This window comes from Argopecten irradians, chromosome 8 (genome assembly GCF_041381155.1).
Source record: "Argopecten irradians isolate NY chromosome 8, Ai_NY, whole genome shotgun sequence".
Classification (NCBI taxonomy): Eukaryota; Metazoa; Mollusca; class Bivalvia; order Pectinida; family Pectinidae; genus Argopecten; species Argopecten irradians.
The window spans coordinates 22,937,228-22,950,594 of NC_091141.1; the positions used below are offsets into that span (position 1 = coordinate 22,937,228).

At 33.3% G+C, this 13,367-nt stretch overlaps 1 protein-coding gene across 1 annotated transcript in view; it reads right to left on the minus strand.

The window, feature by feature from the left end:
- Positions 1-265: 265 nt before the first annotated feature.
- LOC138329710 (phosphatidylinositol 4-phosphate 3-kinase C2 domain-containing subunit beta-like) overlaps positions 266-13,367 on the minus strand; it is a 44,310-nt gene continuing 31,208 nt past the window's right edge. Inside the window, exons 31-36 of the mRNA XM_069276977.1 lie at positions 12,585-12,721; positions 12,120-12,225; positions 11,445-11,532; positions 10,291-10,400; positions 9,162-9,284; positions 266-8,730 (exon numbers count right to left, since the gene is read on the minus strand). Of these exons, the coding sequence (XP_069133078.1) occupies positions 8,533-8,730; positions 9,162-9,284; positions 10,291-10,400; positions 11,445-11,532; positions 12,120-12,225; positions 12,585-12,721 (762 nt within the window). The 3' untranslated portion in view covers positions 266-8,532. The remainder of the gene's footprint in view (positions 8,731-9,161; positions 9,285-10,290; positions 10,401-11,444; positions 11,533-12,119; positions 12,226-12,584; positions 12,722-13,367) is intronic.

Below are 13,367 nucleotides of genomic sequence, written 5' to 3' on the forward strand. Positions count from 1 at the left end.
GGGATAAAACATATTCGTATCGATACGAACTGGAACGAATCTGCAAATGGAACGCACGGGTTGTAAACGTGTGCGGGTGTCACGTAGCCAACTTTCTGTGTAGGCGACCTTAACCTCTGAACGATTGATACCATACATCATATGTAGGTGTTACTTAATGAATAACACCAATTTTAGCTAGTCGATCCATATTTTGCCCCCTTTTGGTTATGCATAGAAGCGTCTCAAACTGAAATCTGAAAGAACAGACAACACTAAGAATATATGAACAAATTATTTTATTATGGAGATAATGATATCACAGTCAAAAATATATTCTAATAAGTGATGGACTAAAATGCTCCACAGAGATTTATGTGGGAATACATATGCATAATGCTAAAGATATATAATCGTAACGAATCAAAATAAATTGTAAAGTATATGACAGTAAGCCCATCAATATTCTATTTTGCATTTCATTATTATATTAGTAAGCCTACCCGTGTATATTATATTTCACGTCAATAAACCCATGTCCGGTAATAAGCCCATCCGATTGCATTTTTCTTACATTATACTTTAACTAATTAAAGCAGCTTGTTTCGTTTATCGTATAAGGACATATCAGGATTAACACCACTAATATGGCCAGTACGAACTTGTAGAACATGACGGACTATTTGTAAAATACATCATTTTAGCCGATGCGGCATTACACAGGTAATTTAGATTATTAAGGTAATAGTTCCATACTTGGTACAAATAATAGATCAGTTAATAAAGCACGAGTCTGAACACCTCATTTACATATATTATTACATGTCGATCCAATAAGCTATAGACATTTCAAATAGTTCAATCAAACAGGCTCGAGTCTAGTAATGTCTAGTTACAGCAGTTTAGTCCAATTAACACATACATTTGTCCCGATGAAAATCATATAAATGATTATTTCACGTTATTCCTAAGGCTGAGCCCCTTTATAGCAGTGTAAATAAATCGAGTCTAGTAACATTCACGCCCTAATAATAGCAGTTAAGTCCAATAAGCCGAAACGTGTAAAATGCTTCATGTATGCCGGTTAATTATGTCCAATGGATATGGGTGGACTTATGAACTTCTGAACAATGGTTTAAACACGTTTCTTCATCTTATTATCTGTAGTTGGGTTTTTCCTTATTCCTTGTTTGTAACACACTACATTGCAATAACCCGATTATTTTGTAATAATTCCATACCTGGTTACAAGCCCATGTTTGGTAATAAGCTCATGTCTGGTAATAAGATCCCCCACCGTGTGTAATGCACGTTGGTCAGTCTAAGAAGCCCTAACCTATTAGCCAAAATGGAAAACAATTTTTTATATCTCGTACTCCTTCGAGTATGCAATAACCATACACCTTTCCATCACTTTCATTGCTGGTCCCTTAGGCTCGTCACAAAATAAAATTGAAATTTTCATATACAAGATATTAGACTCAGTACAAAAGGCTATAAGTCACTACCGGGATACTTGAAGGCTATACCAAAGCATAAAGACGAGGTTAAAAATATCTACAGCGGAGATTACTGTTGCAAAAGTAGTTATTTCTGAGAGAGTTTGGATCCTTGAATTGTAAGTATCAAATAAACGGTCGCCATGGAGATTCCATCTATTTTAACATCCTAACTCCTTACATGTTGTATATATTCCTTATATAAAGTCTGACATTGAAATAGACTAGACTAAGCTTACATCCATTCATGAATTTTTAAAAACTAAAATATATGGAGTAAATCTCCAATACTCCAGTATCAAGTCGAGTTTCTCCTCAAAATGGTTACAGTCATATTAAGTTCCTATACACAATATTGCTATTAAATGATTATTGCAGGGGAAGAAAATGGAGAAGTTAGGTGAAAGACAGTTTCAATTTAGTGTCAAAAAGACCAACTCACCATTCGGAGGAGGGCCACAAACATCCAAGTAACAAAGGCTCTAACTGCTAAACTCACTCATAATGGAGAAATGCATATCATACATTCACTTAATAAAAAAGTCACGACATTCATAAAGTTTATAAAAGACCAGAGACTAAATACCAATATCAATACCTATGAAAACCAGAGGGATCTTGGCGCCCACCAAAGAATGATCTACGTCTGACAATAGAAAGAGGGATCTTTTCTCTGCTTTCAAACTTTTACTACATATGAAATTTGAGAAAGATCTTTTCAGTACTTTCTGAGATATATAGCACTAACAAACTTCAATTATCAAAATCCAAGATGGCTACCTGCAGTTGGCCATCTTGTTGACCGATCGGTCCCAAAATGCAATATGCAGGTCCTAGGAGAACCTACATATAAAATTTGAGACCGATCACTTCAGTACTTTCTAAGCGTTAACAAACTTCAATTATCAAAATTCAAAATGGTGGCCTGTCGGCCATCTTGTTGACCGATCGGTCCCAAAATGTGACATGCATAACTAGGGACCTAAGGGAACCTGCACATGAAATTTGAGACATATCCCTTCAGTACTTTCTGAGAAATAGCGGTAACAAACTTTACCTATCAAAATCCAAGATGGCGGCCTTGCGGCCATCTTGTTGACCGATCCGTCCCAAAATGCAATATGCACAATTAGGGCCCTAGGGAAACCTACATGTGAAATTTGAGAGAGATCCCTTCAGTACTTTCTGAGAAATAGCGGTAACAAACTTTACCTATCAAAATCCAAGATGGCGGCCTTGCGGCCATCTTGATGACCGATCCGTCCCAAAATGCAATATGCACAACTAGGGCCCTAGGGAAACCTACATGTGAAATTTGAGAGAGAATCCCTTCAGTACTTTCTGAGAAATAGCGGTAACAATCTTTAAATATCAAAATCCAAGATGTCGGCCTGGCGGCCATCTTGTTGACCGTTCGGTCCCAAAATGCAATATGCACAACTAGGGCCCTAGGGAAACCTACATGTGAAATTTGAGATAGATCCCTTCAGTACTTTCTGATAAATAGCGGTAACAAACTTTACCTACCAAAATCCAAGATGGCGGCCTGGCGGCCATCTTGTTAACCGATCCGTCCCAAAATGCAATATGCACAACTAGGGCCCTAGGGGAACCTACATGTGAAATTTGAGAGAGATCCCTTCAGTACTTTCCGAGAAATAGCGGTAACAAACTTTAACTATCAAAATCCAAGATGGCGGCCTGGCGGCCATCTTGTTATCCGATCGGTCCTAAAATGCAATATGCACAACTAGGGCCCTAGGGGAACCTACATATGAAATTTGAGAAAGATCCCTTCAGCCCTTTCTGAGAAATAGCGGTAACAAGAAATGTTGACGGACGGACGGACGGACGGACGGAAGGACGGAAGGACGGACGACGGACCACGGACAAAAAGCGATTTGAATAGCCCACCATCTGATGATGGTGGGCTAAAAACTAATACAATGCAACTCAAAATGGAGGCCGAGGAGACTAAAATACTTCTTAGGATCATACACAGCCCACTAAAAACAGACTTACTCAACTACTCAACCTACTCAATGGTAGGAAAGGGAACGAAAATGCATGTCATACAGTCACAAAAACAGCAAATATCCAGTTAAACAAAGACTAGCTCAAACGCTCAAGATGGGGGCACTGAAATAATGTTGTACAGGGTTTCTACTAAAGCACCACATTCATAACGTTTAAAAATGATTAACTTAACAGCTAGATAATTTAAAAAGGAGAATTAAGGGAATTAAAATGTTTATCAGGATCACAAATATCAAGCTATAAAAGACTTATTCGACTCTCAACACTCATCTTGTGGAAAGGAACAGAAACGCATGTCATACAATCACTTGACTGAAAGGACATCATACATGTTCATAAATTTATAGAATAGACTTACTCAACTACTTTACGCGGAGAAGTTAACATTAAGGTAGTCACAGTTTCATCCAATCTGTCACTGCAAATATATACACTTATATATTAGAGACTGTATTTCAAAGTGGAGAAATAAAAGCAGTCACCTGTTACAAGATATCATGTTGTAGCATAATGATAACTTATAGCACATAATATATTAATATTGCTGATTTTGCTTTAAGTGTAATTTTTTAAAAGATGAAGTCAAATACAAAGTATTATTATAGAAGAAAGTAATGATGTATGTGTTGATGACAGCAAGCTGACAATAGCATAGCAGGACACTTTCTTTCAACAATTCATACCCTGGATATAAAATGACAGTTTACTTAATGCTAAATTTATAAATAAAATATTAAAGTGTCTTTGATACACGTGACAATGAATGAAGGGATCTACCAGACTACATTCTGTCTTTGCATATTACAAAGTTAGCTCCCTTGCGGGTAGGTATCCATTGTGACTTCATGATTTCATAACCGTAATTAACGCCATTTTCTCCGAAAAGTTACACTCGCAAACACATGACGTCACAATCAAAACCTACTTGCACGGGAAGATAACTCTGTAATATGCAAATACAGAATACATATTAGATGTCCCAAGGTATTCACAGCAGGACAATAAAAAACTCTTTTTGGCCAAACATATGATTTAGATATGAATTTGTTGTACCTTGTTTCAAACCTGTTGCAAAATACTAGAAAAAGAGTAGATTTAATGAATAATATTCTGCAATAGAGCAACAGTCATGAGCCAGAACAAGACTTATTACAGCAGTGTACGTATTGTATACATTTCCAGTATGAATAAGAAAAAAATATTCATATCTGTTACAACAATAAACATCAATATACATGTACAACCATTGTACATTGTTAAACAATCACTATCTGTATAACATAAGCTTTGCATTTGACTAGTGTCAACCTCTAAATCAATACCTGATAATAAAATTACAGTTTTGGTGAAATCAAATTTTCAAAAAATAGCTACCTGTAGTTTTAAATCAGTTAGTCATGTTTTATTATTACATGTGGACCAAAATAATATGAGTTTGTATACTTAATCAAAAGAAACGAAATTACTTTTCAATAACTATGTCATTATATTTCATAACTTGTAAAAAAAATTAAAATTCTTAGAATGCTTACCACAACTAATGTTTACGGACAAAATAGCATGTGTTGTATTGCAAAGTTAGTTCAGATAAACATTTGTTGATGAATAATCTAAAATGCTTTTACAAAATCTAGGTAGACATCTATAAAACAAATCCCAATTACATGCTGTATATATTTTATTACATGGGAAATATGTGAAAGACTTAAAATGTATTATTATTGCAAGCCACTACATAGGATGAAGAAAATGTAGCATTGGATTAGAAAAAAAATTTTGAAAGAAAAAATAATCAAATTCATACATGCACATCATACTTTTATGTAGAGTTTGCAATATAATTATATATTGACTATGAAAGTGATGATATCCGATTTTCATCGGATAAACAATGACTCAGTTTTTAATTAATTTATACTGCAATTATGGCAGTGATATATATACAGCTAAACACGTTTATAACAAATATGTTTATAACAAATTAATAATTATAAAGTAACACTTCTCCTTGCCCATCAAGGTTCCCACAAGATGTCTGTAATATGTGTATCATGGACGATGTTGATAATGAATAACGTTAGTTGGTCCCCGCAAGTTCGTTATAACCATGTACATTTTTACTGTATTCCGTTTTTGCATATTTCAGAATTAGCTCCCTTACGAGTACCTATACGTATTCATTGTGACGTCATTATATTGTGAGCTGTAATTCACATCGTTTTCCCCAAAATATATCATGTTATGCTCTCAAACACATGACATCATAATCAATACCTACCCACAACAGCAAATAACTTTGTTATGTGCAAATACGGAATATATAATGTCTACAAAAATCATCATAATATTTACTTTTTCAAAGAAGACCTCAATAAAATATAATGCATAGCATGTACTGTCATGTCTGATAATGAAAATTTAGTACAGCATATCAAAAACATTTATCATATTAATTATGCACAAAATAACTGTAACTTGAAAAACAAAGGATAATATAAATACAACATTACTTTGATTAATATTTCATAATTAATATCTCTTATTTTTGACTAGAAATGATTTTATCACATTTTAAGATATTTTATCAATAATTGTTGAATCACCAAAATGACAAAAATGTTTAGATTTCACACTTTTCATAAATAAATCATTGCTTTATATATATTACATTTTTGTAGTTGCTTTTATTGCAACAATTATCTTACAATTATATCAATCATCATTTCTTTTCTAATCCTTTCTCCAAGTTTGAAAAAAAAAACAAAAAAACGATTTCAAGACATTAGACTTTTGAGGGACATTTGTGGCCTAACAATGGTAAATTTGAATTCCTTCTATAGTAAAAATTGCTATATTTTCATAATTGAATGTGCATATTTTTTCTAAATAATAATGACAAAAAATAATTATAATATTTTTTCTAGATAATAAAAAATAATAAATAAATAATAATCTCTGAATATGGGTCAAGGAAGTAATATCAACAGTTATTTTCCATATAACACTGGATCCTTATACATTGTAGACATATGTCTGTAGGATACAAATTACTTAAAGTAGTTAATATAGTGTCTTGACAAAGGGGCAGATCGCCTCGAAAATTCGACAATCTTTTGTCCACACTGTTAGAATTACTTCTTTGCCGTATATAATCTCTGAAATACACATAGATGTATTTGTAGAATAAGTTTTGTTCCAATTTCAAAAAGATCAGGCATTTAACGAGCATGAAAATGATCACTGCATGCCAAACATAAGTTTTAATTATTTGCAGTGTGGATTTTTTTTCCGTTAAACCTCCTGAAACATATTAATATGCTGTGTTGTGGGATGAAGAAACAATAACTGTTCTTTTTGCTCTGGGTGAATTGTTTAAATATGTTAGGTCCAAATATTGTGATAGTCAAACTTTCTAACTTCTTAAACTAGGATTAATCAAGATGGATGGAAACAATCATTTTACAGTTCAATATATATTTACAGCTTTCTCTTCTGTGACTTTGTACTGTCTGATTGTGTATACGGGTACATTAACATACTAGTATACGCAGTCTATTTATAGCCTAGCAGACCACGGCGACAGTAGTTACCAGCTTTATTCTGTCTGAATCTAAAACTAGGATGTAAATAGAAGGTTTGATCTTCATTTGGATTGTGTATAAGATAGTATGAACGCAGTAGACAACAAACATTGTGGGTATTCTTTGATGGAGTACCAATTAGATTTGTAATTACGCTCCACGATACTCAAAATAATGCTCCAATGTAAGATCTAACAACTTTGTGTTATTCACCTCAGCATGGCCTAGAATCAGAACATCTTGGGGTGTACTGTTAGACGTTTATAATTTCGAGAGTATCAACCACACCAAAGATTCTGTAGGCGAAATGCTGATTGGCTAACCATTAGGGGTCATGTTTTGGTGACCCCATATGGGGTGATGTTAGATCTTGTATTGGAGTGTATTGTAGAGCATTGTAGCGGTGTGGGATAATCTGATTTTAATTAGATTGTGGAGTACGTGCCCAAACACACTTCATAGAATTTGTCTTTTACCAACTGCATTCACACTATACTGTATACAGTTAAAATGAAAATCAAACCGTAAATGAATGATGCACTATAAAAGTAAATAAATCTGTCTAATTAATGGAATAATAATTGGTAAACAAATAACAGTCCTGACTATTTAGCACTAGTAAAATATAATATTGCAACATAAATTTTTAATTATCAGATTATTACATTAATTAATCATATTTGATTTGCTACAGCACAGTTTACGTCTGCAATATTCTGGAATAAACCTGCCAGGCAAAACCAGTATCATGGAGGATACAACTATAGAGATATTGTTCTATTTCTCCTAACTGGATTATAGGTTTTAGTTTCCATTACTCAGAGAAATATGTAACTCACAGTATATATTGTTTGCATCACAGTCTTTGATTGATTGATCACTGTCTATCTATATATACATGTAGCACTAGGTACACACACCACTAAGGAACAAAATCTGCTGAAGAAGTCTCTATGAAACAGTCGACATATACCGTGAGTAACTTAATTTTTTGAGTAATGTAAAATTTTAAATCTAATGCAGTACAGAGGAGTCTGTTATCCTTAATTATGCTTCCATCAGTTCATGGTCAGGTCAGCACATATGAATTCTTAACAAATTTATTGTGTCATCAATTGAATGTCAAGCTTTAAGCCAGCATGGATGAATTCATATACATTGTATGAATGTAAAATCAGCATGGATGAATTTGTAATTAAATGTCAAGTCTGCATGGATGAATTTGTAACTCGATGTAAAGCCAGCATGGCTGAATTTGTAATTGAATGTCAAGCCAGCATGAATGAATTTGATTTATGTTTGGTAATGGCACCACATGAAGGTTAAGCGAGCATGAATGAATTTGTAATTTAAAAACAAATTAATTGTGGCAAGAGCTGAAAGTCAAGTCAGCATGGATGAAATTGTGATGTGTTCATCATGGTATCAGTTGAACGTCAAGCCAGCATGGATGAATTTGTTATCTGTATATTGTGTAACTGATACCAGTTGACGGTCTCTGTTGTTAGGTTTTGATGACACAACTTGATGTAGATCGCACCAAGACAGCTGTTCTCCTTCATTATATCGTGGTCCCAAACACTCACCTGTAACGTCCGCTGACCAAGATCCGTCAGCGCCATTTTATATTCAATCTACAACCACATCATACGCAAGATTGGAATTAAATATTATAAATGACACTATTTGTTATATATTAAAAGCATCGATTAAGAATTTTTTAAAATTTTATATTGGACTCTTAAAGAATAGGCAAACCAAATATCTTTTCAAAAAAAATTATTAACTGATGAAATCTAAAAATAACATTGATTTTCCAAAGTACATTCTATTATAACTTTTGATTTCTAAATCTATATGCATAGTCAATGTCTATTGTGATATCCTGATAAAGATAACAAAAAAATCTGCCAATCAGAAAGTCACATTTAATAAGAAAAAAAATCTTTCAAATGCTACCAAACCCAACAAATGATGTCTCCTTCATTTGCAAAATTGAGAAATAAATTAAGAATGATACCCCATCATTAAACATAAATATAATCAATCTGTTAAAATAACTTACCACTTCATTATATGTTGGGTGAGTGGAAGACTTGACAATTTTGGTTTTCCGTTTTGTTTGCTTTTCTGGGTCTGGAAGTAAGTAGGTTTTCACATAGGGACTTGGAAGCACTGACGATCCAGGCTGGAAAGAATTTAAATACCAGTAAGATCAAATTAGTGTAACTAAATATTTACATATTCATTGTTTTGAACAAAAGAGTTATTGATGTCCCCATTTACCTCTTCAAATTGAAGGAATATTACTAGAAGCAAATCTCATTCTAATATATATATATGAAACAGCTAGACAATTTTAAGGCCATACAACGCACATTACATTTATTACATAATTGCACTTCACACTGTCTATGTGTGATTCAGGTATACTAAACAAGGTTCATCACTAATTAAAACATCAAGAGTAAGCTTTTAAAGAGGTCACGTCAAGTTTTCTATCACATTTTGTATTCTTAAAACAAGACTTTTTTTTACTAATACGTCATTATACAATTAGCCATGCTTGACCAAATATGCACCCAAGGCGCTTTTAAAAAAATTGAGAAAATAAAGGGGGCCTTTGATATAACAAAATTCAGACCATTCACATATTAATTACCACACAAAAATAAAGTAAGACACAAATCAATTTGGAAACGATAAACAATAAAAAAGAAACTAGATTAATATCTCCAGTCTATCTTATTAAATCAATGAAGATTTTAATACAAAGTAAGTCAATTTCAAGCCTCGGAAAAATAGAATTAGCATTTCTAAAAGGACAGCTCTTTTGAGTTAATTATGGTACATGTATTACATTTGTAATAGATATAAATTTCGTCACACATTTGACGTCACACGTGGCACGCTTTCCAGTCATCAATCATATCTTAGCATTCTGCCGAACAGCATGGATACATTTTGGTAGATCCGGCCACTTGCCGAAGGGTAAATCGCTTTCCATTGTGCTGTATAGTTAAATAATTGTCTACTTTGTCCTGCATTACTGTTCGTATCCTATTATGTAATCATGTTCGTTTTGTATGTCTTCATAAAGGGGCAGATCGCCTCGAAAATTTGACAATTTTGTTTTGTCCACATGGTTGGAATTACTTCCTTGTCCCATATTTGTAATAGGATTGTATACTTACCAAGTTCCTGGCATGCATAATGTTGACCATGAGGGAGTCCTTGGAATACTGGAAAGACATTTTGAGCTGACCAAACTGGTTCTGTTGCTGCACTAGCTGGACCGGATTTACTGAAGCAGACAGTATACATGTATCATCTTAATGTTAATTATTTTACATCATCTGTAATTCGTAAGTCCCTAAATTCGTTTATCTTATAATCTTATACAATTGACTCTTTTTAGTACATGGCTTGGCTTACACATTTTCACACTAGCTCCAGTCACATAACTATTAATTATATATAAGCACAAATAGATGTTAAGTCTAAGTATCTGTAGGCCAGGTCATTTGCTGGAGAGTCAAACACCACAGCTGTTATATCCCCTCAGTCCAAAATTTCATTTTTTAATAAATGTTACTAGTTTATGATATCCCCTCAGTCCAAAAATTTCATTTTTTAATAAATGTTACTAGTTTATGATATATTTGTGTTTGAGTTGTTTGTTCATAAATATATACTATGCACTGTTAACCAGCATTCTTTTGTTTGCGATTTACTTGAATTTGCAATAAATTGCAATAAAATAATTACAGTAAATTCGAGACAATGTTAATCTATGCATATAAGCCTCAATTATATTTATAGATACCTACATGTAATTTCCAAATTTTTTCCAAAAATTTCTTGACATCCAAAAGTTAACCTTCGCAAACTTGTTTTCAGAAAATAAATCACAGGAATCAATATCCCCAAGTATAACTATAAACTGGCTCAGGATTTACATATTAAAGATGTTCCACCGCCGACAGAGCATAAAAAATACTCATCATTTGAACAATAATGGGTGTTTAATCGTGTATATGTATGTCCAATTAACACAAAAAATAAATTCATATAAAATAATTGATTTTGCTTTTGGTGCATGCGCAATCAGTACTTCATTCCATATAGAATATAGTGCCACAGAATTTTTTCGGGATGCAATTAATTGTTTTTTGTATTTTTAACTTAAAGTAAAATTAAAAGCTCAAGTTTTTCAATGGTGGTAATTGTGTAAAGTAAGTAACTTTTGTAACTGAAGAAAAATACTAAATCATCTGCTCCTGTTTTTGATAGTGAAAAAAATACCGTTTGTCAGCAGTGTAGCATCTTTAAATATAGCTAGCTTTACCTCTTCTTTTCTGGGCGTCTAGTTTCTCCACTTGAGATTCCTGCTCGTCTCTCAGTAGTGTATGGAAGAATGTATACACCAGATCACTCTGTAAGGACGGAGTGCCATTATAACTCTCTTACATCTAATCTACTCATCAACATGTATTATCAACATTCTTCCTTCTGCTACAATCTTCAGTGGAATCAGGTATAATTTCGCTTCTTTTGCTGAAAGTCTGCCACTAGTTATCACAAAGTATTGTACTAATTTGGTACTTGTTCATCCCAATTCACGCATCATTTATGCTAACAAAAAGTATTAATTTGGCCAAAAGAAATAATATGTCTGTTTAGGGTTACATTGGCCAAAAAAATAGGGTCGGAAGGTCGGGAGGATTTTTTTTTTCTTAGTGTTTTTCACTCTTAAATAATGGCCGAAACCCAAGTCTGAGATTGAAATTCTGACTTTTAATTTTGTTTTCTTAGAAAATTGGGAAAAAAATTAGGGTCGGTGTAAAAAATTAGGATGGGTCGGGTAACCCTAAACAGATATATTATTTTTTTTGGCCTTATTAAATACATTTAGGACAAATAACAATTAGATATTAAATAAAAGTTCCAATCTATAGTTCAGACATCAATACAAATCTGAAGGTACATAATAAATATACATGTACCTAAAACCAATACCTACATCTTTTATCTCGTCAGTTTTCTGCCATAGTTCTGCAAGGAATTTCTCGATCTCTGGTTTTCTAGATTCTGCCACTGATTTCACTTGTGAACGACCAATAACCAGTCTGGAAAAAATGTCGTCCTCAACATAAAATACTTATTTCAGTGTCATGAAAAAAATAGGAAATAGCCATAAACTCATAAAAATGCAATGAACCCAAGAAAGTATGCCAGAAAATCCTGTTAAACTTTTGAGTCTTTTTATGTTTTCACAAAATTGCCATACACTTTATTTTTATTGTTGTTATTACATGTATTTCAATAAATGAAAAACATAAATAAGCTATATATGTTGTGTAGGATGGGAATTAAATAAACCCAAAACAATTTTTTGAAAAACATTTTTGATTCATGAGAATGAAAATTTGGCACAAATAAATATTAATTGATATATAGTATCACCAAGTCACCAAATACTACTTACCGACTGGGAAGGATCGGCCAACCGACCAATGGGAAGAGCTCTACTAATCGAGTGCGGAACTCCACAAGTTCAGAATAATGGCGGAACACATAAGAAGGCAACTTCTGGTTCTCTCGTTCAACTTTGAAAATGTAAATCTGAAATGTAATTAGCATGGAATTTAAAGAGCTGTAAAGCCTTGTCAAAGACTATGGTTTATGATACAGAACTTGAGATAAAGATTCCCCCCCCTAAATTTTGTTGAGTAGTAAAATAGTGTAGCCATAATAAGAAGTCTAGAGTGTATTCATCCAAAATGAATTACAAACTTCATGATATTATCTAAATGAAAAATTGTATCTAAAGAATACACAACATCTGAAATGCACAATACAATCCACAAAGCATGTCACCAGGCAACAAGTTTGCCAGATTTTGGCGATGGAAGAAAGTTCCTGGAGAAACATTCCATTGACACACAGCAGTATTTATAGGCAACTGATCATAAACCATATAATATGAATGCTTCAAACCCGGAAACTAGAGATAGTGGGCTGGAAGTACGCAAAATAAAATGTAAAATAATAATCATTAATCACTTGTCTACTGCTTTTGTTTTATATCCTTTTTACAGCCAGGGCCATATCAGGATGTGCCAAGCTTGATGGTGGAGGTAAACTGGATACCAAAGAGATACCATCGACCAGCATCTACCCCACATGGGATTTGAACTTGTGGTAATTTGTTGGGACATCTTCAACACTTGGCCGCTGCGGCCTCTAATTTGTCTACTGCAATATTGTA